The 26,595-nt window shown below is 49.5% G+C and overlaps 1 protein-coding gene across 8 annotated transcripts in view; it reads left to right on the forward strand.

The window, feature by feature from the left end:
* The window catches only part of ITSN2 (intersectin 2), a 1,402,222-nt gene that overhangs the window by 543,024 nt on the left and 832,603 nt on the right, over positions 1-26,595 (forward strand). For all 8 annotated transcript variants that reach the window (XM_078647702.1, XM_078647706.1, XM_078647705.1 and 5 more), the window contains 2 exons: positions 8,247-8,396; positions 9,836-9,976. In XM_078647702.1, coding sequence (XP_078503828.1) covers positions 8,247-8,396; positions 9,836-9,976 — 291 coding nt within the window. The remainder of the gene's footprint in view (positions 1-8,246; positions 8,397-9,835; positions 9,977-26,595) is intronic.

Here is a 26,595-nt window from a genome sequence, read left to right on the forward strand (position 1 = left end):
ACAGGGTCGAAATCGGCGCCAGAGGAGGGATCCTCTAAAAAGGGTGGTCGGCACGGGTCAACCGCTGCTGCGACACCGTCCAAGCACGCCAAAGCCAGCGGCACGGCTCCGGTTCCGACTGGGACTTCGTTAGTCGGACGCGTGGTGGACACGGAGGCGACACATGCACACGGACCGAAGGCTGGCACGTCTGCGCATCGGTCCAAAGACTCTGGGTCGGCGGCGGCAGCATCTTCGTCCAAGACTCAGAAGGGCCAACAAGACGTCGGATCCGAGGGGAAAGTCAAGCCATCCTCGTCGGCGCCAAAGGCCACTGCAAGTGAAGCGTCCCTCATCGCCTCTTCACTACAGAGAATCAGGGAGAAGGCCTCTGCTACGTCGGCTCCGATGCCATCGCCACAGAAGCCGATGGACGTTCCGGCAAAGCCTGCGGGTAAACTTCTTTTCCTTCTGCCGCCAAAAGAGGCGCCGAAGGCCTTTTCAACCAAATCGACGCCAAAGAGTCGGATTCTTCAACGGCAGGGGCACTTTCAAGTCGGGTACTCGACTCAGAAGAGGATTCTGAGCGTTTTATCGACGCCGACACAGGCAAATTAACCCTTTACAAGAGGAGGATCACTTCAGAGCCAGTGGACTCCTATGTCATCCCCCTGAAGAAGAAAAGGCTTCCTCAAGACGCTTCAAGCCTCATAGAACCTATTCAGCCTCCTCCAAGACGGAGCCCTACACCCTCACCAGATCACTCTGAGGGTGAGGGATATGATGAGGATGACCAATACACCTTCCCCATCAATGAACCAGATGCACAGCCAGATTCATATGATGACATTGGTGACCAGGGCACCCAATGTGTGGGGCAAGACCCACAGCCTTTCAGTGCACATGCATCCCCAACAGAGGACTCTGCAGGTTTTCATGCACTCATTGAGAGGGCAGCTGCTAATCATGATGTGGACATGCATGCTGACCCAGTTGAAGAAGACTTTCTATTTGACACTTTTTCAGTCTCTGAAAGATCAGTGAAGACGCTGCCTATGCTCAAAGGAGTCCTCAAGCATGCTGCGGACATCTTTAAAGAGCCTACCAGAGCGAGAGTGGTCAATCCACGTATCGACAAAAAGTACAGACCAGCACCTGCGGACCCTGCATACATTCGGGGACAGTTGCCACTGGACTCTCTTGTGGTCGCAAATGCCAGGAAACGGGCCAACTCCCAGACGACGGGTGAAGCTCCTCCCCCGGACAAAGAGTCCAAGGTGTTAGAGGCAGGAGGCAAAAGAGTAGCTGCACAAGCTGCCAATTTTTGGCGTATTGCAAATACACAAGCACTCTTAGCACGTTACGATAGGGCGCATTACGACACCCTAGAACAGATTATACAACACCTGCCTCCGCAGTTCCAAGAGGGCACCAAACTGCTTATAGAGGAGGGAAAACTGATCTCCAATGCAGCCATCAAGTGTGCACTTGACGCCGCAGACACAGCAGCTAGGGCTATCAACACTAGCGTCATGCTAAGACGACAAGCTTGGCTCCGCATATCGGGGTTTAAACCAGATATCCAGACGACCATACTTAATCAGCCAGTCAATCCTGATAGACTGTTTGGTCCAGATGTTGACACCACCCTAGAAAAAATTAAAAAAGACACCGAAACTGCTAAGTCAATGGGGGCCCTACAGTCACAACAGTTTCGTGGCAATAATTTTCGTCGCTCAGGTGCGCGTGGAGTCACCAGAGGACAGATGGGTCAACAATCGCAATTCTCTAGAGGTGGAGCACAATCCTCGTACACCAAACAGAACAAGGGGGGTTACCGAGGAAACAGCACCAGAGGACGCGGCAGAGGGAACAACAACTCCCGATCCTCTACCCCAAGCAAACAGTGACTCTCTGTCACTACCCCCCGACCACTTGACACCTGTCGGGGGGAGACTGCAGCAGTTCCTGCCCGTCTGGAAAAACATCACCACAGACAGGTGGGTGCGACAACTAGTCCAGTACGGTTATTGTCTAGAGTTGAAATCCACTCCACCCAACATTCCACCAAGGCAAAGGCCTATGTCCGCAGAGCACTTGCACTTATTGCAGCAGGAAGTAGTGGCGATGCTGCAAAAAGGCGCAATCGAGCTCGTGCCAGTGGGACAGGAAGGCACAGGAGTATATTCCCTGTACTTCCTTATTCCAAAGAAGGACGGATCTCTCAGACCCATTCTAGATCTACGTCCCCTCAACCTGTATATACTGTCAGAACATTTCCATATGCTTACACTCCAACAGATTCTTCCCTTGTTAAACCAAGGGGACTTCTTAGCAACCTTAGATCTCAAGGATGCTTATTTCCACATTCCACTACACCCGTCCCACAGGAAATACCTCAGGTTCACTATCCAAGGCAAGCATTACCAGTTCAAGGTCCTACCCTTCGGAGTCACCACAGCCCCAAGGGTGTTTACCAAGTGTCTGGCGACAGTAGCAGCGCACCTCAGGAGGCAGAACATCCATGTCTACCCCTACCTGGACGACTGGCTCGTTCAAGCCAAGTCGGAACAACAGTGCGCCGCGGACATGTCGACTACCATTCACCTCCTTCACAGTCTAGGTTTCTCGTTGAACTACCCAAAGTCGCATCTTCAGCCGGCACATGTCCGGCAGTTTCTAGGTGCGACAATCAATACCCTGACGGCCATGGCGCAACCAAACCAAGTCAGGATAGACAGCATGCAGTCTCTCATCCAGAAATTCAGACCACAACACTCACTTCCAGCGAGAGTGTTCATGCAGTTGATAGGCATGATGGCCTCCTGCATCTTCATAGTCCCTCACGCACGGTTACATATGCGCCCGCTCCAGGAGTGCTTAGCAAATCAGTGGACACAGGCTCAAGGACAATTAACAGACCTAGTGTTGGTTACCAGTCGGGCATACGACTCTCTGCATTGGTGGACTCCACACAACCTTTGCAAGGACCGACTGTTCCAGGAGCCTGTGCCTCAGATTATCCTGACAACGGACGCATCTCTCCAGGGATGGGGAGCTCATCTGCTCACTTACACAGTGCAGGGACTATGGACGACGCAGCAACAGAAGATGCACATCAACTATCTGGAACTGATGGCAATCTTCATGGCGCTCAAGTCCTTCATTGTACATCTGTGCAACAAGGTAGTGTTAGTCCGGACGGACAACATGACCGCGATGTACTACATTCAAAAGCAGGGGGGCACCCACTCGCCACAGCTGTCTCATCTGGCTCAGGGCATGTGGCGGTGGGCCATTCAGAGGAACATCTTCCTCATGGCAGAACACCTCCCGGGCAAGGACAATCAGATGGCGGATCTGCTAAGCAGATACAGCCATCAAATGCACGAGTGGGAGTTACACCCATCTGTACTCCACCCGTACTTCCTGCAGTGGGGTCATCCGGAGATAGACCTGTTTGCCACAAAAGAAAACGCAAAATGCCAACACTTTGCCGCCAGGTTTCCTCACCCACAGTCGCAGGGGAATGCGATATGGATGAACTGGTCAGGCAAATTTGCGTACGCTTTTCCGCCAGCCCCTCTGATACCGCTGGTGGCAAGAAAGCTAAGGCAGCACGCGATGACTCTCATCCTGGTTGCTCCAACGTGGGCGCGCCAAGCATGGTACACCACGTTCCTCGAACTCTCAGTGGTGCCGCATCAAAGACTGCGCCTCACGCCCAGACTTTTAACGCAGAACCATGGAGAAATTCAGCATCCAGATCCGCAACAGCTCAACCTGGCGATCTGGCTCCTGAAGTCCTAGAGTTTGGATACCTTAACCTGCCTCCAGAATGCATGAACATCATCAAGGAGGCAAGGAGGCCAACTACCAGAGCATGCTATGCTGCAAAATGGAAGCGCTTTGTCATTTATTGTACAGCCAATGACATCAACCCGCTAGATGCATCTATCCCTAACATCATTTGCTATCTGTTGCATCTTTACAAGTGCAATCTAGCGTACACTTCCATTCGGATACATCTATCCGCCATAGCAGCTTATCTTCAGAACAGGCAGCATCTCTCTGTCTTCAGAGTGCCTGCCATTAAAGCTTTCCTTGAAGGTCTAAAACGAGTCATTCCCCCAAGAACACCACCAGCTCCGGTGTGGAACCTCAATGTGGTCCTCACCAGACTGATGGGACCACCATTTGAGCCACTGCATTCGTGTGAACTCCAGTTCCTAACGTGGAAAGTAGCTTTCCTAATAGCTATTACGTCACTGAGGCGTGTTAGTGAGCTACAAGCGCTCACAATCCAAGAGCCTTTCATTCAGATTCATCCAAATAGGGTAGTGCTACGCACTAACCCAAAATTCCTTCCGAAGGTGGTGTCACAGTTTCATCTCAACCAAACTATTGACTTGCCGGCATTCTTCCAAAACCCACAAACGGTGGCGGAAAGAATGCTCCATACCTTAGATGTACGGAGGGCGTTGATGTACTACATAGACAGGACACAACCCTTTAGGAAAACAAAACAACTTTTTGTTGCCTTCGCACCACAACACAAAGGCAACCCTATATCCAAAGCAGGAATAGCCAGGTGGATTGTTAAGTGCATCCAAATATGTTATCAAAAGGCCAAGCGCACTTTAACGATACCCCCAAGGGCGCATTCTACACGCAAATTGGGGGCATCCATGGCTTTCCTAGGGAACATTCCGTTAGAGGACATTTGCAGAGCAGCCACTTGGGTTACACCACATACCTTTACAAAACACTACTGTGTTGATGTGCATTCCAAGCAGCAAGCTGCTGTGGGACAGGCTGTTCTCAAGACACTTTTTCAGGTTTCTGCAGCTGGCACGGGCAACCGCCGATAATGGAGGGACTGCTATATATTCTATGCTAAGATATGAATTTAGCAGCCCACATGCCTCGAACTGAATATGCTACTTACAAGTATGCATCTGTTCTTGGCATGTAGGGCTGCTAACATTCATATCGCCCACCCTCCTCCCCGGTGCCTGTCGCAGCTGCAGATGTACTATTGTATTCAGTCATTAGCATGGACATCTTTTACACTTTTCACTCCATCTTCTGCCACAATGGCGAAAAACAATCTGGGGATGGAGCCGATGCCCATGCGCACTGTAGTCCAGGGGAGGAGCCACCTATCTCAGGATACTTCGAAGACTCTTCCAGGACAACAATGTGCGATCATCCGGACCCAACACTAGGCGGCGATCTAATGCTAAGATATGAATGTTAGCAGCCCTACATGCCAAGAACAGATGCATACTTGTAAGTAGCATATTCATTATCTCACGTGGGAACCGTCAGGGGTGCCCCTGCTCCCCAATTTTATTTGCCTTCTATATAGACCCGCTTATAAGGAGGATCTTGGGGTGTGATGATATCAGCCCAGTGGTCTTTAATGGATTTGAAACCAAATTACTCGCTTATGCGGACGATCTCGCTGTTTTAACACCCCACCCGTCGTCTGCTAGGATTGCCCTGAAAGTAATTACAGCGGAATTTGGCCGTAGTTCTGGGTACTTACTTAATGAAAATAAAACTCAAATAATATGCTCAAATAACATTGTGAAGCAAGACAGTAGGTACACAGACTCGGCAACATATCTTGGAGTCAAAATTAGTGCCTCTATGGGTGCTATAATTAAAGAAAATTATGAACCACTGGTTGAGTCAATTATATCAGAACTAAAGAGGATTGACGTAGTCCATTTATCCCTAATAGGGAGAATTAATGTTTTAAAAATGTCCATGCTACCGAAATTGATGTATCTGTTTCGTTCAATTCCACTTTTATTGGGTGAGAAGGTGTTAAAATCCATTGAAACGGCATTTAGTAATTTCATCGGGGAGTACGGCAAGATAAGAAGATCTTTAAAATATCTCGCCCTGCCTCAAGATAGAGGAGGTTTAGGAGCCCCAAATATTAGACTTTATTTTGCAGCTTCACTATTTAGCCAAATGACGATTTTGTTGGGCAATCGCCCTACACCATCTAACAGTCATCCAGGTCGCATCCACCCTCCTGCTATTTATGAATTATTGCTTGGGAAAGAAGCAGTTGGGCTTCTTTTGCGCAACACAGATCGTCGGTTTTACAATAAAAAGAGATATAAGGTTGTGGATAGTGCCTGGGGGGTTTGGAAAATTGTTAAAAAAATATCAGGGATTTCTAAATTTAATTGGTATACACCTCTATGGAACTCAAGACGTTTCCCCCTGTTGAGCTCTGATGGAGGGTGGTTAGATTGGGAATCACATGGTATTAGCAGGGTTGGGAATTTATGGTTAGATTCGGCCCCTCTCGGGTTTGCTGAGCTTCAGCAGAAATTTGGATTAGAGGCAAAGCATGGATTTAAATATATCCGAACTTTTTAAACCCTAATGTCGATCAGACCCAGGATTAGCCCAGGAGGTAGAGTGGAAATACTTGACTATCTTTTGGCGGGGGGACTAGGATTGGTAGGGTCTATTCTGCGCTTGCTGAAACACTGCAAGATGATATGGAAAAGGTTGAAGCCTCCTGGGCAGTTTCCCCGGGAGATCCTGATGTTGATTTGGACAGAGCGCTGCAGATGGCAAATAACCTATTACGATTCACAAATCTTAGGGCACAGCATTGTAAAACCCTATTTAAGTTATATTTTACCCCTGCTATTTGAGTGGGGAAAAGAGAGGATGACAAATGCCCGAGATGTTCCTGTGGTCCGGCAAATTTAGTTCATATGTTTGCAGAATGCAGTACATTAAACAATTTAGGATCGGAGATTGAAAAATTCTGGGAGGGGCTGCTAGGGATTAAAATCACTCTATCACCGGCCCTGATCATATTTGGGTTTGATTCAAAAATTAATTTGAAGAAGGAGGAAGAGGCATTCATATCTATTGGTATATCCGTTTTTAAAATTCTCCTAGCGGCACGCTGGAAGGACCCTTTGCCTCCCACATTTCAGATGTGGCTATCAAGATTGCTCGGTATTCATAATATTGAAGCCTCCCTCTATTCCCGTCGGGGAAGAAGGATGAGGGAACTGAGGCAGAATATTTGAACCCCTCTGAAAAACTGGAAGGCGGCTAAAAGGCAGGGTCTGTAATTTGAATTATGCTGCTATGTAGTAATGGTATTAAGTATGAATTTTGACAATTTCAGCTCTCTATCTTTTATTAAAATGTATATGCTGTATTGGTTTATTGTATTTCTTTTCTGTATTATTGTCTAAACTGGAAATATATTTTTGTATACACCTGATTTCTAATAAAAAAAAAAAAAAAGATAGGACAGAAGGGTAAATGCTATTATTTTCTTTTTTTTATACATCTGTGATTGGGACCTATACTAGAGCACTCTAACATTTTAAATGATGTTATTACAGCTTGCAATACCCTATTCTATTTACCACATTAGACACTGCTACATTGATTCAGAACTATTTTTCTAACTTTAGACCATCGGGGTCAGGATTCATGTCATTCTGGTACCAAGGGTGTTTATGATCTGGAGTCTTTCCATGTCTCAATCCCTTATGATACGTTCCATTGGAAAGGAAAGGCTAAAAAAGGTTTCTCCTTTGTTGAAATTATTTTGGGATCCCATGTGAAGTTTTTGTTTGCTGCTGAAAAGTATCATGCCTTGCTGAATAGATACTTCCCAGTGTGGATTTGGAGGCTTAGGGTCTTGGAGACTAATTCAGTATTCGGAGGTAACAGAAACTCCCCCAGTTCCTGATGGATTCTACTCTTTATTCAAACTTTCCCCCGGAAAAAATTATATTTTTCAGGTTCCTTCTAAACTTGAAGTGACACCCCTAGAATTTAAATGGACTGTTAAAGTTAAGTCAAATCAGACTTCTACTAGGTTTTTCCTTCTGTACATTGACTTCTACACGCAAACACCCTTCTCTGTTATCTGTTATGAGGTGGTATGTTTATATTTATAATTAGATTTTACAGAGATCTAAATTTGCTATAAAAAACAATGGAGAGGCAACTTTGGTTTACAAGAACAATATTTTAAGTTCTAGAGATGGAGGTGAGTTTGCTAGGCTACTGTTGCCTTTAGGTTTGGATTTTAAGCTGCAAGTAGTAAGTTTATACATTAGGCTCCTTCACACGGCCAGTGCTACATTAAACATTTGTATTTATGGAGGCTTATTGCCATATTGAAATATTATTGCGTCAAATCCTTTTTTCTGCAAACATGAATTTCTTTTTAAATATACTGTGTGGTACTGTGTTCTGTGTAGGCTGCAAAGCAAGAACTAGAACGCCAACGCCAGCAAGAATGGGAAAGGATTCGACGTCAAGAGCTTCTGAATCAGCGGAACAGGGAGCAGGAAGAAATTGTCAAGTTAAAGTCTAAAAAGAAAAGCCTGCAACTTGAATTAGAAGCACTTGTAAGTCACAAGTAGAATATAAAGTAACAGTAAATATAAGAATCATTGAAAAACGGTCATGTAAGTTGCAAATACATTTTCACGTTAGATTTATAATTTGTCTTCTAATATAAATGATTTGTCTGGAAATGTAAATGAGTATACTAACCTACTTGCATCTAATAGACTAATACCATTTGCTAATCTCTGAAATATACCTTCACCTGTATTTTTAAACTGACGATTTTGCAGAATCTTACTGTTCAGCTTGAGCACATTTTTATTTTAAAATGAACAGCAACACTTAGGTGCATAAGTGTTGGTTCATTAAGGTATAATCCAACCCCCATTATGATAGCACTAGGACACAGCACAGCAATGCCCCCAAACTAGAACTAAACCAGGCGATTCTTGTATTCCTCTGTATTTCTAATTTGTGGACTCGCCGCCACTTTGTGGACACTTTTGAAGCATTTGAAAGCAAAATAAAAGTGGGCCCAAAGACGCTTGCAGCCTCCCTGTGTGCTCGTGACTCTTCCCCCGCAGTCACCCAGATTCATCATCGCATGTTATTATTATTTCTACTCATTTGTGGACTATTTTGCAATGGATAATTGTACACTCACTTCCATTGTTTTGTGCCTTATTTTTGCGGCTATACACATATCTGGGATCCAATTTAAAGAAATATAAGATAATTTGGTCCCCAATCAGTCTGTATCCCTTTGCTTCAGTATTATTCCTTCTTCAACTGTTTTTTCCCAATATTAAAGGACAATCACATGAGAAAAATATTTAACTATCCTTTCCCAGAATACTTTTTCCACTTTTATATATTGATGGGCCTGACAGAATGGAGGTTATTCTGAAAACTCATAACAAAGAATGTAATCAGAGCAGGTACAACTACATTTCTGATTGACATTTTGGTTGTCAGCTAAACTATACAGCCTTGTACAGTGAACTATGGTTACCAAAGTGGGGTGACACCTAACACATCCTCGGGTTGAAGTTAGATAATGCCTCTCAGTGTAAGCACTACATTAGCCTTGAAGTTGACAGCCCTTCTGAAAACATCCATCAGCTTGCTGGGCTATCACCAGTACCCGTTCGACTTGACGCTGAGAAGTTCTGTGAGGATCCCCAAACCACACAATTTAAGAGTTAATGCTGCATCTTCAGATTCTGTACTAGCGCTTTTATACAGCATGTTTCCGTAATCTAGCTAAAGACTTCTGATAGAAATAATCCTGTCATTACACAAAAGCTATAAAACCTTGCACTGTTTGCTGTGTCGTTACCACTAGATAATCCAAACTGATCTTCGCCAGTGTCACTGCCTCTTCGATTACTCTCATCTCCTCTACTCCATCCCATGGCTGCACAGGTTTAGGAGTTGCCAATATAATTATAGTAGCTGAGAACCTCGAATTAATATTCAGTATTTTATCCATGTTTAGGATGGTAAACACCAGCAGATATCTGGCCGACTGCAAGATGTCCAGGTGAAAAAATTCAAACAGAAGACTGAGTTAGAAGATTCAGATAAGAAATGTGACTTGGGAATCCTGGAAATCAAACAGTTACAACAACAGCTTCAGGTAATATTCCACTGTTATAACTGGTATTCAAGTTGCGAATTGAGTGCCTAATGATTTCCTTTAATTCCATGCTATCATGCACATTGGACTACAGCAGTCTACAGTTGTTCTAGTTTTGGTGTCAGAAAAGATAAAAAGATCAAATTCACTAGTCGAAGATAATGATTCCGCTTGGTCTGAGAACAGGACACAAGATGGAATGGGTAATTAAACTGTATCTTAGTAATTGTCTTGAATGGTAGATTATTTGTATATGCCCTAAAGTCAGGGTCAGGGACTCAGGAGCAGTAGAACCCTCGATTGCTCTCCACATACATTCCGTTTTGATTCTAGTTCTAGTTCTAGTTGCTAGTATAGTGCTTAATCGTTTTCAGGTATCTAGTAACTGAAATGCTTCAAATTCTCAGAGGGTTCTGTGACTTAAAGAAAAATAGCAAAGTAAAAAATGTGTTCTTCCAGCTTCTTTTTTTTGTTTAAATCAGTTTTATTATTTCAATTTAACTGTGGACACATTTATGGTACATACGTTATTGATAATCATACAAACAAGTAACATCCTGGCGGGTCCAGCAAGTACACTTCTGGCTATACAGGAAAGTCTGTGGGGCCAAAAGAGGGTATCTTGGGAGAACAAAGGAAAGGAGGGAGGGAAGGGGGGGAAGGCCCAAAGAGGTCGCCTCTTGAGGCCTTGCCATGGCCACTAGTTATCGTGGGCGCTTTCATTGATACCAAGAGAGATGAGAATAGTATAATGAAGGAGGGGGGTGACTAGGTAGTGAGTTTCTCTCCCATGTTAATGTGGGTGGCTTCACTGTGGGAATTCAGCCCCTCTTGGTAGTAAAACGCCTTCAACAGTTGCAGAGCGCGCAAGCTAAGGTTGGTTAGGGCGGCAGTGTTCTAGTTTAGACAAGTGTAGGTTTAAGGGTTGCCATGCGTGTGTAAATTGAGTATTAGTATGTGTGATACGGCCGGTTAAGAGCTTCATTGCCATTGTGTGCTAGAGGCGGGTGAGCCACACGGAAGCCGGCGGGGTTATGAGTTTCTTCCAGTGTAGGGCGATAACCTGTTTGGCTGCCCCTAGCATGTGCAGGATCACACACCAGTCAGACTGTGTCATGGCTTTAAGAGTTTGAAGTCTGATCCCAAGAATATTTACCTGCGGCGTGCTCAGGATGGGGAATCCCACCGTGTCTTTGATGTGGCTCAGCACCTCCTTCCAGAAGAGAGTTAAAAGTGAGCAAGACTACCAGATGTAGATGTATGAACCCATGTCAGAGTTGCAACGCTAACACAGGGATGAGGAGGTGGGGAACATATTCTGTAATCGGACTGGCGTATATTACCAGCGGGTCATCACTTTATAAGCTGACTCCGGATGGGTGACGCTTCTGTATGTCTTTGGGATGTCCCACCACAGCTGTTTTCACTGCTCTGAAGGGATGTCTTCTGAGGTGTCAGAGTGCCATTTCCGCTGGTAAGAGTGGAGGGTTAGAGAGTTGAAGTGTTGTAGGACTTGGTATGTGCGTGAGATCAATCCCTGCGAGCCATCAAAGAAGCGCACTAGTGTATTGAAGGAAGCTGGCACATGGCCCCTTGTGTATTAGTGGGTGTATGTAGCCAGTGTCTGAGTTGATAATATTGCAATCTTGCCGTGGTGGTGAGGCAGAAATCTTGTTTGCATTGGTTGAAGGACTTAAAGTCTTCTCACTCAAAGAGGTCACTGATTGTGCAGCATTCTTTTTTCCGCCCAGGCCGGAAAGGAGTTGGATTGTAAGGCCGGGGGAAAGCCGGGTTTCTGGGCGAGTGGGGTATTGGGGGAGGGAAAAGAAGTGAGTTCCCGACTGACAGCAAGTTTATCCCATATGTCCAAGACAGTTCTCGTGGGGGTACCGATGTAGGCAATACGTGGCCGTGATCGCCTCGGTAACCAGTCCCAAAGAGGTCTCCATGCCACCGCCCTATCCATTTTAAACCAGTGTTTCTCGCTTTTGCGGACCACCCACTCTGAGATGTAGAGCGAGTGTGCCACCTACAAGTAAACAAGAAAATTGGGACAGGCAAGCCCCCCCTCGATCTCTTGGCAGCATTAGTATCCTATTGTAGAATCGGGGTATACCCTTGCCCCAATTGAAGGCGTTCACTTCCCTCTGGAGACTTACTATATCCTCTTGGGGGACATGCGTAGGGAGCGTTTGAAAAAGGTAGAGTACCTCCGTTAATGTGTACATTTTCACTGCGTTGAGTCGACCTAACCATGTTACAGGGAGTGGCTTCCAACGCCTTAGGTCTTCCCTGACAGATCACCGGCATTCCGGCCAGTTAGCTTGAGACCACAAGGTCAACGAGGAGGGCACATTAAGGCCCAGTATCGAATCGAGTGGGCAGCCCATTGAAACGGGGTGAGGGAACATAGTTCAAGGACCTCCTGTGACGGAAGTGTTTTATTCAACACCTGCAATTTAGTTGTAATAATTTTGAGGCCCGAGACGCGTTCAAACTGATAGAGAAGTGAGACTAGTGCAGGAAGGGAGCCCCTAGGGTTGGTCAGTGTGAGCAGGAGGTCATCTGAGAATAGCGCAACCTTGTGATTTTCGCCACCGAAAGGTATGCATTTGATTGTGGCGGAATGACAGATGGCTATCGTGAGGGGTTCTTCTTCCAGGGCAAAGAGTAAAGGGGATAGCGGGCATCCCTGTCGTGTTCCCCTGCAAATATGCACAGGGGGGGCAAGGAGTCAGTTTATTTTCATTTGCGCCGAAAGGGCAACGTAAGACCCCATGATTCAGGCGGTCCAAGCCCAATCCTCTGTAGTACTGCTAAGAGAAAGGTCCAGTCCACCCTATCAAACGCTTTCTTAGCGTTGAGAGAAAGGAGACACGCTGGAATATTTTGCTGCTGAGCCTATTATCCTCCCCCTGGCGGTAGTGTATGTATCCCACCTGGTCTGGGTCTATCAGGCTAGGAAGATAGGGTTCCAACAGGTTAGCCAGGAGTTTGGTATATATTTTGGCAGCTATGTTGAGGAGAGAGATAAGGCGATAGGAGGTGCATAATGTCAGGTCTTTTCCTGGCTTGGGCATAAGAACTATTTCAGCCCTAGTCATGGTGGGGGTCAAGCTGATGCTATTAGAGAAGGAATTGAATAGACTGAGGAGGTGTAGTCCTGAAGTTGGGGAAGAAACAAGAGGTAAAACGGGACTGTAAGTCTTTTGGGCCCAGAGTCTTGCCTATTGGTAGGCTTTTTAAAGCCCTTTGGAGCTCGTCCAGTGTGAACGGGGCCCCTAGCTTGTGTATGGGAAGGGTCAAGCAGTGGCCATGAGCAAGAGGCGAGAAAAGGATCGGTCTCCTCCTGGGAGGTTTCACCATGGCTATATAGGGCAGAAAAGAATGTGTGAAATAGGCTGTTTATCAGTTTCTGAGGTGCCATCTTCATTTTTAACCTTGGAAATATGGACGCAGAATACATGTGCACGTAGAGTGCGGGCCAGCGAGGAGCCAGCCTTGTTTCCACCCTCGTAATATTTTTGATTCAAGGTGAGAAGTGAATGCTCCGCTTTATTTACCTGAAGCGCCTTCAGCTGGCCACAAAGTGAGGCCAGCCATTGCTGGTGCTGCCGCAATGGTGCAGCATGGTCCTGTTGTTCCAGGGCCTTGTTGTCTCTGGATAGCCCGACCTCTACCAGCCGAGCTTCCTGTGTCTGGGAATTTGCAATAGAGGTGATATTTTTTTTTTTGAAAGTATGTTTTTATTGCAGAATTACAGATAAACCTCGAGAATGTCAACCATCAGCCCGTCCCCACACAAGAGACCACTTTGAAAAACAGTAGTACACAGCCCATCAGCCCACATCCCGGAGGCAGGGCGGCGTTAAGTCAGTGTGCAAGAGAGGTCTCCCCGCCTGGCACACAGGGACGGTAGGTCAACAACACAATCCTGGTTCCGCATTTTCTGTACCCTCAACAACAACTCCCCCCTTCCCAATCGCTCCCTAGAGGAGACGTACCCACCACTCTGACACCATCCCAGCGCAGTAGATCCACAGAGCCTAACCCGCCCCTATTGCAACAAGTCAATCCGCATGGTGGATACTCTGCCCCATCTGCTGCAATGCTCTAACAGGACAGACTACGTACTCCTCTATCCCTCCCCCCCTCTAACTGCTGCTAGTGCGGGTGGCTATGATGTGCGTTGGATATAACAGTGCGTCGTCAATACTGATCAAACGTTCGTGCTATCAGTTCCCTGGAACTCAGCCTCCGAGAGTCTTTCCTCTGTATCGACCGTTAAGTGGTCACTCAAAGCTTGCACAATCGTTTCCCAAGCCCTAGCCGCCTCCAAGCCCTTCTCTTTCCCCAGTTTCGTGGCCTGTCGCATTCTCACCACACTCTCGCACCTTGACCACTTCAACAACTCATTCGTCCAGCGTCCCACAGCCGGGCCTTCCTTGGTTTTCCAACGCCAGGTGATCTCCCTCTGCGCTAGCATTAGTCCCAAATCAATGAACTTGCTCGTGACTTTCGTTTTGGCCGTGTGGGGAAACCACAGCAGGAGGCAAGCCGCCATGTCGAATTCCACCTCCCTATCCGTAACTGCATTTAGAAGGGCGCCCACCTCAGTCCAATACGTACCCAACTTTGGGCAACCCCACATCATGTGGTCCAGTTCAACCCCACCGGCCAGGCATCTCGGGCATGCCGCGTCCCGCACCTTAAAGTGCCGGCGGAGTTTCCCCGGGGTCAGATATGCCCTATGCAAAAGGAAGAAGTGTATTTGTTGGAACCTGGCATTCCTACTACCTTTCCACGTCCGAGCCAGAATGTGGCCCCACTCAGGATCCGGAATAGGCTTGCCCACACTGTCCTCCCATGTAGCTTTCAACGCCGTTAGTGGTTCCAGCCCTTCGTTCAACATCCGTGATTGGAGACAGGTCACCGCCTTGATTGTACCCGCGGCCATCACCACATATTGGCAGGCCATGGTCGTGCTCGGTTCCGTCAGTCCCCCCTTCCAGTGCTTCCGTATTGCCGTAGTTACCGCAGCGTGTATGAGAAAATCCCCATCCGGGAGACCAAACTGCTCCTGGAGCACCGCAAACGGGGCCAACACCCCCTCCACAAACAGATCTCCCACCATTTGTAGCCCCAGCTCTTCCCACACCGCTATCGGTGACCAATCGCCCCCATGCGGTAGAGCCGTCAACATCCCAATGGGAATCTCCGGGGCATACGGCCGTACCGCTCGCGCCCGCCTCAGGCTCCTGTTCCAACAGAGACGGAGGGTTTTTTCCTCCAAGGTAAGCCCCCGCAATGCCAACCGCTGCTGCATAACAATATAGGAGAGGACGTGCCTCTGGATACCCATCCCCCGGACCCGGTCAGGACCCCTAAACTCCCTAGCCACATTCTGCGTCAGAATCTGGAGCTGGGCTGCCAGATAATATAATTCAAAATCCGGCACTGCCAGCCCTCCCTCAAGTTTGGGCCGAGTCATGGTGTGCAACGCCACCCTACGTCTACCCTGTCCCCACAAGAACCCAATAATCATTGATCGCAGCTCCTGAAAAACCCGCTGCGGGATCCAGATAGGCAAGGTCCTGAAATAGTACAACAGTCGAGGGAGCGCCACCATTTTCAACAATGCTACCCGTCCCTGCACCGACAAAGGTAGAGTAGCCCAGAAGGACATGCAGCCGCGCAACCCTCTGATACACCGCCCCACATTCCCCTCCAGGAGGCTCCCCGTATCATGGTAGATCCGGACTCCCAGGTATGTAAAGCACCTGTCCTCCCATACCACGTTCGCCGCAAGAGCAGGGCGCTGAGCCTCCGCTCTCAGCGGGAAAACACAGGTCTTACCCCAATTCACTTTGAGCCCCGAGAGTTCCCCAAAGGAGGAGAGCAGTCTCATGGCTCCACGCAAGGCCAACTCCGTGTCCTCCAAGTATAACAACAGGTCGTCGGCATATAATGAAATGTGGTGAGTATTACCACCACAGCAGATTCCAAGAAAGGAGTCCCCCGTCCTGGCCCGTGCCGCCAGCGGTTCCATCGCAAGGGCGAACAGAAGGGGAGAGAGCGAGCAGCCCTGTCTAGTTCCTCTACGCACCGGATAAGCTGATGATATAAGCGGCCCCACTCGCACCCTGGCCGTGGCCGACGAATATAGTATCTTCGTCCAGCTCACAAACCCCTCACCTAATCCGAACTTCTCCAGCACCGCATCCAGGTAACACCACTCAAGGCTGTCAAAGGCTTTCTCAATATCCACCGACAGAACAGCCGACGCTCCGTCCGAGCCCAAAGCATCCTGCAGTACACCGATCAGCCTGCGCGTGTTGATGGCTGTGTTCCTGGTAGGGATAAACCCCGCCTGGTCACTGTGCACCGACATGGTCATATGCGGGAGCAGTCGGGTAGCCAGTATACGACTCAAGATTTTGTAGTCTACCGTCAGCATGGACAGTGGCCTGTAAGACGTCACCTCCAGTGCATCCTTACCCGGTTTCAGAAGCGGGATCACCAGCGCCTCTCTCATGGAAACGGGAAGGCGCCCCAGTGTCATCGCCTCCGAGTACACCGCCAACAATCTGGGCGCCAGTACATCCGCGTATTTGGCATAAAACTCAATAGGCAGCCCATCGACCCCCGGTGTCTTGTTCCTGGCTATCTGTTTAATAGCCCCACGGATTTCTAGCAGGGTGATCGGACCCCCCAGATCCTTCGCCGGCTCCTCGTCTAACACCGGGAGCTGTACCCCGTGTAAATAATCACTGATATCCGAGGGACCCGCCGCCAACCTAGTATCATAAAGGCCCGTGTAATACCGCTCAAAACGCTGTAAAACGGCCTCCGGTGAATGGACCACCTCCCCCGTTTCGGTTTTAATGCACAGAATCGGGCCACTCCTCGGTACCGGGTCAGCAATCTTTGCCAACAACGTGCCCACCTTGTCCCGCTCCGCATGGACCTTTATGAGGTATAGCTTATAATCATAACATCTCAACCTTTCCGATTCCCTTGCCACCACCTCTTTCGCTTCCAACAGTCGTTCCTGCAAGTCCGGTCTTTCCGGCCTAATCCTCTCCATGTCTCTCAACACACATTCCGCTTTTCCCAAATCCGCCAGAACGGACGATCGTACACTCGAGAAGCGTCCCATGCACACACCCCGCACCACCACCTTCATTGCATCCCACTCCAGCGACCTCGTTGCAGTCGAGCCCTCATTCTCCTCAAAATACAGCGTTAAGCCCTGTCCAATCGTTTCCCCAAACACCTGGTCCTCCAAAGTGTCCGGCCGTAGCCTCCAGGTAGGGATCTCAGTTCTTACCCTCTGCCACCTGACCGCCACCAGCAGAGGGTTATGGTCCGAGACGGTCCTAGCTAGATACTCAGTATGGGTCACCATGGCCGCCATATGGGCGTCACACAATATGGAGTCAATTCTGACATGTAGATCGTGCAGTGCCGAATGAAAGGAATAATCCCTATCAGTAGGATGCTGCCTCCTCCACACATCCAGCAATCCCCACCTGTCCTGCCATTCCCTTCTACGTTCCGATAGCTTCCGCACCGGGGATTCCGCTAGCGGCGGGTGGGACCTATCCCACACTATATCTGTGATAGAGTTAAAGTCCCCTCCCAGGATAATGGGACATGTCAGATAATGGGCCAAGGAGCCTGACAGAACATCAAAATAACGGGCCTGGTCAACATTAGGAGCATAAACACTACATAACACCACCTCAGAACCATGCAGCCTCCCTTTCACTGCCACATATCGACCTCCGGGATCCACCACTCGATCCGTGACCTGGAATGGGACCCCCGCCCTGACCCATATCAGCACCCCCCTCGCAAACGCCGAGTAAGAGGTTCCAAACACTTGGCCCCGCCACCTTTTCTGCAATGCATCACATTCAAGTTTGGTTAAGTGAGTTTCCTGTAGCATGGCAATTTGAACACCCCGCCTCACTAAATAAGCATGCACTTTGTATCGCTTAGACATTGTTCTGAGACCTCGAACATTCCATGTTAAGCACTTCACATCAGGTGACGACCCCATTGCTGCTGTCACTCCTCCCCTCCGCCCGCATCAACCAACCCATCACATCATTGCAGCCACACCCACCCCCCCCAACACCCCAAAAAACTACCCCAACCCCACTCCCCAGGACAGGACCTAACAACGGTGCTTCAGCCTCCATCCAAACCCACAACAATACACACAGTTCACTAACCTGTGGCAGCCGCCACAGGAGCCGTAAGGGCAATAGGGGGGTAACTCGGCACCAACCCGCGGCAGGGCAACCCACACCCCATGTCCAAGATCCCATATGTAAAGTGCAACAGAGTACCTGCTAAACGCTGGCCAACTGGATAAATGTTCACCACTGCAGAGACTCCAGCGCACCCCAACAGTTACACATTAAACAGCCCATCCGCCGTTTGCGGCGTGGCCGATGGTCCCACAGAGCTGTCCGCCTCGGAGAGTTCTCCACCCGACTTGTGGCCCCCGCTTTCCGATTCCGAGTCCTCCTCCAACTCCCTGAGCAGCGAGCCCGTGATCGTCGCCGTGGCAGCCAACGCTCCTCTCCGTTCCGCAGCTAGCGCTTCTTCCTTCAACGCCTGCTTTAGCCTGTCGCGTTTGCGGATCCTCTGAGACTTACGGATCTGCGTCGGCCTCTTCTTCTCCTTCCCATCCTTGTGTTGGCGGTCAGTACCCATCCTATACCTTTCTAGCCATGACCAGGCCTCATCAGGGGTGTGGAAAAAATGAGTCTGTTCATCCAGTATCACTCTCAGCCGGGCCGGAAAGAGCAGTGAATATTGAATACCCTCCTCTCTAAGTTCTTTCTTGACCGCAAGGAAGGTCGCTCTATTCCGCTGAACTTCCTGGGTGTAATCCGGGAAAATAGTCACTCGGCTATTGTCCACTTGGAAGGGTCCCGCTGATCTCGCCCTCTGTATCAACAGGTCCCTATCCCTGAAATGCAGAAGCCTGGCTACCATTGGCCGGGGGGGACGGCCCTGCATGGGAGGACGAGATGGGACCCTGTGCGCCCTCTCCACGGAAAAGAACGGGGACAAGCCTTCAGGAGCAACCGTGGATCGGAACCAGTCCTCCATGTACCGCACAGCATCGTCCCCTTCAATTTTTTCCGGCAGGCCCACCACCCTAACTTTGTTCCGGCGGTTGCGACCTTCGGAGTCCTCCGCTCTCTTCTCCAGCGTCGCCAGTCGGGCCAGGATATCAGAAAGTTTATGTTCCGCCGTGACCACCGCAGGCTTAAGCTCCTGAAGAAGCGATTCATTGTCTTTCACCCTATCCGACAGCTTGGCGTGATCCGCCCTCAGGAGTCCCAGCCCCGTAGCCACCTGCCCTATGTCCTGGTGCAGGGACTCCTTGGTCGCAGTAATCGCCTCCAATATGCCATCCAGGCGAGCATTCAACCTGCGTTCCTGTGCTGTGGTATCCGGGCATTCTTGTCGGGCGTCAGCCCCGTTCGGCCCCGCCGTCGCGTTCTGGCCCCTTCCAGCCGCCATATCGCCATCCACGTCCGCCATCAGAGAGAGCCCCCAAATGTTCGACACAGCACTGGGGGTCGAACTGTACCGCTGCAGCCCCCAATCCGCAGGCCGCGCCTGTGTCCTGGAGCAGGCGCGCTGCACTCCACCGGGGGACGTCCTGCGCAAGGAAGCACCACCGAAAAGAAAGAAGGAGCAGTGTCCACGTGTGTCCCCAGGAGCAGCAGAGCCCCGCGCCCCCCGCGGGTTCCAGCTATACAGTAGCACGGGGCCACATCCCACTGCGCCCCCGCGGCAGAGGATGGCCCTCCACCAGTCGGTATCTCGTTGTCGGCTCACACTGGAGACCCGAAAGCGGAGACAAGGAGCGGGCCCTCGAGCTCGCCACTTCCGTGGACCCCTCAACACAGCCCTCCGGGCTGGACCCAGGAGAGCCCCCAGCGGTCCGATACAGCGGCCCCTGATGTCCCTTCAGTGCGTGTAGGCGATCGCTAAGGAGAGCCGCCCCACCACGTGTGCGCAGCTTCTCCAGCAACCTCGTAGTTCCAGCCGAAGGTCGGGTACAGCCCGGGCCCCGGGGCCGCCCTTCAGGCCACTGCTCCACCACAACTCAGGGGTCCACTGCCTTGCGCTGGCACCCGGCAGCCTCCGGGACGACCACCTCTCCTCCCCTCCGCAATCGCCAGCCGCAGCCCCAATCTCCAAGGGCCGCCCGCCTCGTGGGCCTGCACAGCAGTGGGGGAGGGGCCACCAGCCCTCCCGTCGTCAATCCTGCTAGCGCTTCCCCCAGCGCGGGTGTCGCCGGCCCCCCCTGCGCCTGCAGGTGCCGTCCCGCCGGGCGTCCGCCGGCCGCTGCCACTCCCGCACCCCTGCCAGGCAGCTTCGCCGACCTCCGTCACCGCAGCCTAGGGGCCGCCGCCGCCATCTTAGGCGCTGGATCGCGACCCCGCAGGAGCTCCGCGCAGGCTGCCCCCGTCGCCGCCGGACCTCCGCTTCTCCCGCAACGTTCGCCTCTCGGTGTCGGGTGCGGGGGGCGAACTTTCCGGCTGTCGAGCCAGCGCCGGTGCAGGGCTTTACAGGAGAAATGTGGGATCCTGTAAGGAGCTCCGGGCTCACGCCGCCATCACAGCTGGCGCCCAAGCCACGCCCCCTTGCAATAGAGGTGATAGTGCCACAAATCGTCACCTTAAAGGCGTCCCATGGGTTTGGCTGTTGGTATCAGGTAAGTAATTTGTCTCGAACTAAGCTTGAATTGGTTGCCATATTTCTGCCACATTGAACTGGTCCTTCAGTATGTGTAGGGGGAGTCGCCAATGTGGTGAAGGGTTGGAGGTCAGGCCGATGCCTCCCAGGGAGATATCAAGATGTGCGTGGTCCGAGATGGAGATGTCCGAAATACACGCCGACTCCAAGGACCGAATGAGTGACTGTGAGATAAAAAAGTAGTTGATACATGAATACGAACGGTGGATTTGTGAGATAAAGGTGATGTCTTTTACATCTGAAGCCTTATATCTCCAAGCGTCTACCAGGCCCAAGGCAGTGATATCACTCTTTAGTACCGCAGACATCGCTCCCATACCTTTGAAGGTAGTCGCACCGCAATCTAGTTGGGTATCCCACACCAAGTTAAAATCTCCCTCAATAAGTATCTGGCCAACCTCCTGCGAAGCAAGTTCCATAAAAAGATTCCTAAGATATGTGTCCTGGGAGTGATTGGGGGCATAAACATTGATCAGTGTAAGAGGTCTGCCAAGGATTAGCGATTTAAGTTTTAGGTAGCGTCCCTCCCTGTCCCGTGTTATTTGTGTCTCCTGCTAGTTAAGGCCTGCTTTAAAAAGAATACCCACCCCTGCTGTCTTAGATAGTGGGGATGCCCAATATTGGGTTGGGTATTTGGGATGTGCCATGCGACGTGTATCCGGGTGCAGAAGGTAAATTTCCTGAAGAAAGATAATATCTGGGTCTTGTATCAATAGATAGCGCCATACCTGCCATCGGTTATTGTAGGCATTTAGGCCTTTCATGTTACGTGAAAGACATCTGATCTGTGTCATTTTTGTTTATATGGGGTAGAGTAGGAAGCAATATGTAAGCCTTGTCCGTACGCTAGGGGCGAAGTACTTGCTCCATTGGGGATCTTGTAGCGCGTGTATGTATAAAATGAGGGGGGCGATATTGAGCTTGGTCCTTCTTGCCCCGCCAGATATAGGGTAGTCTGTCTCTGATGGTATAGCAAGGCAGCAGTAGAAAGGCATGATGTTCGCAACCCCCAAGGATGGGAATGGAAAGAGGGAAAGACAATCCAACAGTAACAAAGGCAATAAGGTCAACCGGGCCAGAGTAGTCCATTCAAGTCCTGGAGTGACCCGATGGTAGAGACCAGGGCCTTTCTGAGGAAGTCACTCCTCCTGGGGACCAGTTGAATAGGGGGGTGCACGAGATAGTCTTGCTGCAAGCGGCGGTCTCCCTACCTGGCGGCCCACCTATAACACCAGAGCAGGGGTTGGAGTCCCCCTTAAAGCTGGTTCCAAACATGGAGGTTGATAAAGGGAGAGATGTAGGGACCTCTGATGAGGTATCGGGCCCAGCTGGCTCTCTTTCTTGGTGTTGCAGTATAGCACGCTAGATGTTTTAAACAGTAGGTCAAGTTAGTATATGGGCAAGGAGGTTATCAAAACCTTGAACCTGTGCTAGTGGGGCATCTGAAACAAGCGATTTCCATGGCTAAGAGGCACGAGGGGAAGGCGCATTTGAGGCAGGCGGAGAGTGAGTTGGTGATTGGGTGCCATCCAGAGATCTTAGATGTTGTATGTCTTGTTTGGCCTGCTGAGTCAAGTCACTCCCATTCTGAGTCTTATGTTCAAGGCATGTGGGCTGCTGAATTCATATCTATAGCATAGATCGCCGCCTAGTGTTGGGTCCGGATGATTGCACCTTGTTGTCCTGGAAGAGTCTTCGAAGTATCACGAGATAGGTGGCTCCTCCCCTGGACTACAGTGCGCATGGGCATCGACTCCATCCTTAGATTTTTTTTTTCCGCCATTGGGTTCGGATGTGGTTTTGTTAACTCCGGTTCGGAACCGACAATAACTTAGTTTTTCAAGGCCAAAAGGCCTTCTTTGACCCGTCGGTATTGTTCGCGTTCGGTGCCTCCCTTCCATCCAACTTAAAGTCGGATTTCCCGTGAGTCGTGAGACTTCGAGGATCGAGGCCCAGTCGACGCAGCAAGACTTCGACGGCATGGAACGAAGTCCGTTCAAACACTGTCCCGTGTGTGGATCCAAATACCCACACATCGACGTCCACCCGGTCTGCAACAAATGCCTGTCGCCGGACCACGACGAGGCCAACTGCATGGCCTGTTCCAGGTTTAGATCGAAGAAAACCATCAAGCTTCGGTGCGCGGCGCGCCTAGAGGCCCGGCGATCGGCTCCGGCACCGGTGGACATCTTCGTCAATGTAGAAGCGGACGAGCAACAGGTCCATCTTCAAGTTTCGCCTTCTTCGGTGGTCGTTGAGTCCGACTACGAAGCGGACGCAGAGGGCCAAGACGTGGAGGAAATCGTCAAGGAGGTAGGAGACGACGACGAGGCCTACGGGTCCATGGAAGATAGCTCGGAGGAAGAGCTATACCCTGTTCGTACTTTTACTAAGGCTCGGGTCGAAGGATCGCCACATGGCCTTACCCTAGACCCTACACCAATATCCACGGCCCCGCCTTCCGGCCCGGCCACGGACACTTCAGCGGAGCCGCCATTACCAAAATCAAAACCGAAACCGAAACTGTCGGTATCGACTACAACTAAGATGGCCGTCGCACCATCGAAACCGAAACCGACTGCTCCCCCATCGACGCCGTCGTCTTCGGTGGTCTCGAAGCCTAAGAAAGGTGTCGCACCCTCCAAGGTGGCGACGGGTGGCGATGACCCCAGCTCGCAAACAGCCGCTGAATCGGTGCCGAGAGCGCCCGCCAAGCCGAAGAAGACGGGTGAGGCCGTTCACCCTGAGGCCGTCGTGCCGCAATCTTCAAGGCCTGTCGACACCCCGGCTGCCAAGGGCGCGAAGCCAAGGTCCAGCACTACGGCGCCAAAGGTCAAAGTTGTCGGCCCGAAGTCATCGGCATCCACGTCCACTGCTGTGGTTGGGAATCGCAGTGCACCTCCATCGGATACGCAGAAGGTGTCGGCGCCCGAGTCTTCCTCTGGAGGGGGACCGAAGACATCGGTCGGGTCTACGAAGCCCTCCGCTTCCTTCACCAAGCAGGTCTCCGACTCCCTAAAACGTATTAAGGACAGAGCTTCCGCATCGGAACCGAAGATCCCTTCCGCCGCGACCAAGGCTGTCCCGACGCCACAGGCTTCCAAACAGATCCTTTTCACGCTACCGCCTAAGGTGGCGCCAAAGGCCTTTGCACCGAGATCGGTGCCCAAGGACCCGGAGAGGTCGAAGTCGACTCGCCCGGCTGGGGGTTTCACGCGTCCGCAACACTCTTTGTCGGAGCAGTCGGAGCAGTACATCGACACCTATACCGGGAAGCTGACGCTTCTGAAGAGGAAGATTACGGCGTCACAGCCTTTGGAGGCCTTTAAGATTCCCCTGAAACGCAAAAGGCCTGATGAGGATACTCCTGTGATGGTCGAACCCAGCATTCAGCACCCTGCACGGGGGGCAACGCCATCACCCACCTATTCAGATGGAGACGATGGGGAGCAGCAGGATGAGGAGTATAATTTCCCAGCCCACACTGAGCCTGATGAGCAACAAGACTCGTGGGTGGACACAGGTGATCAGGGGGATCAGCAGGCAACCCTTGACCCTCAGGTGTTCAACATCAAGACGTCTCCCACTGAGGATTCCACAGCATTTCATGCTTTGATAGAAAGGGCACTACTATCACCACTGGGTCTGGGCACCCAACAGCACAGCTTGCCACAAGCTACTGATAAACAAAACAATGTGCACGTGCTGCTATAAATTCTTATTGCCTGAGCCCTTTTGGCTAAAACATCTGACTTTAAACCAATGTTTCTTGTGCAAATAATCACTTTTTATTTTGCTTTTCTTTGAGTCTATTATTCAATTTAGACTTTTTTTGGAAAACTACTTAAACCAACATTATCGTTTTTAGACCTTATGTACAACGCAAAAAACATATATTTACAATATTGTATAACAACTTTTCACCATTCAAACAACATGCTTACTTCATTCATCCAATACACTATATACAACACTTAAAAAACAAACAAACGACGAAGAAAATATATTGCTTATTTTCGGTTGAAACAAATGAAATGTTACAAAAAAGCCATATAACAATTATATACAATTATATACAATGATAGTAATTTGTACAAGTTTTCTCGCTTTTTGGCTTTTGCAGTCTACGCGTTTCGAACTCGTGTTTCTAGCGAGTTCTCATCAGGACCGTAGTCTGTTGAAGAGAAATGATATTGGTTTTAAATGTGTTCTTTCTAATGGACTGCCCTCACCTCTACTACAAGCCCCCTACTCTTACCTCTCTGTGTTCATGAGACCAAACTGGGATCAAGCGTTCCCGTCGTGAAAAAAGGACCTGAAAGATATTTTGGTATACTTAGCCTTCTATGCATGTGAATAACAGAATACCCATTCAATCAACATTCGAATGTGCCTTACTTGTTCTGCGGACCCCTTTCTTGTGTGTTGTACTGGGTTGTTGACTGGATTCGCTCCTCTGAAACAGAACAGGGGCGAGTTACTGTGCTGTCTAGTTAGTTATCATGGTTTCAAGGTGGTTTGCTCAGGAGCTGGGCTTACCTATATGAAGGGAGCTGGCTTGGCGGACCGATTGGATTCTGCGCCTTCGTCCTCCTGTGCGAAGGAATAGGCGCCGGTTACTGAATATGCTTACATGTGTGGCGGTACATTGGCAGTTTCAGGGTTTTTACGGAACGATTCTTACCTCAATCGGACGAGGCGGGTGCGTTGTACCTTCTCACTCGTTTCTCTGCGGTTAGCTCAGTCTGCGCGCTTCCGGGTCTGCAAAGGATCATGGGGTGTGTAGTTTAGTCTGCCTCTAATATGTCTTTGCGAACGGAACGTAAATCCGGGTGTACAATTAAACAGATGGTCCGTTAGAGCTCCAATGTAGTTGGGTTTGTTGCGCAGGGCGGCAATGTGTTCAAAAGCCTTGTTGTAGCCCTACTTGCAATTATATCGCATTCTCATATTTGTAGTAGAGGTGAGGGCAGTCCATTAGAAAGAACACATTTAAAACCAATATCATTTCTCTTCAACAGACTACGGTCCTGATGAGAACTCGCTAGAAACACGAGTTCGAAACGCGTAGACTGCAAAAGCCAAAAAGCGAGAAAACTTGTACAAATTACTATCATTGTATATAATTGTATATAATTGTTATATGGCTTTTTTGTAACATTTCATTTGTTTCAACCGAAAATAAGCAATATATTTTCTTCGTCGTTTGTTTGTTTTTTAAGTGTTGTATATAGTGTATTGGATGAATGAAGTAAGCATGTTGTTTGAATGGTGAAAAGTTGTTATACAATATTGTAAATATATGTTTTTTGCGTTGTACATAAGGTCTAAAAACGATAATGTTGGTTTAAGTAGTTTTCCAAAAAAAGTCTAAATTGAATAATAGACTCAAAGAAAAGCAAAATAAAAAGTGATTATTTGCACAAGAAACATTGGTTTAAAGTCAGATGTTTTAGCCAAAAGGGCTCAGGCAATAAGAATTTATAGCAGCACGTGCACATTGTTTTGTTTATTGATAGAAAGGGCAGCTAAGAACAATGATGTGGATATGCATGCTGACCCTGTGGAAGCTGATTTCCTTTTTGACACTTTCTCCACTGCGGAAAAAACTGTAAAAACTCTTCCTATGCTAAAGGGGGTCCTAAGGCATGCTGCGGACATTTTTAAGGAACCCACGAGAGCTAGGGTTGTTAACCCTCGGATTGAGAAGAAATACAGACCGGCACCTGGCGATCCAACGTATATAAGGGGCCAACTGCCGCTGGACTCTTTGGTGGTCTCTAATGCTCGCAAACGAGCTAACTCCCAAACAACGGGTGAAGCTCCTC

The sequence above is a fragment of the Lissotriton helveticus genome, chromosome 6, assembly GCF_964261635.1.
Source record: "Lissotriton helveticus chromosome 6, aLisHel1.1, whole genome shotgun sequence".
Classification (NCBI taxonomy): Eukaryota; Metazoa; Chordata; class Amphibia; order Caudata; family Salamandridae; genus Lissotriton; species Lissotriton helveticus.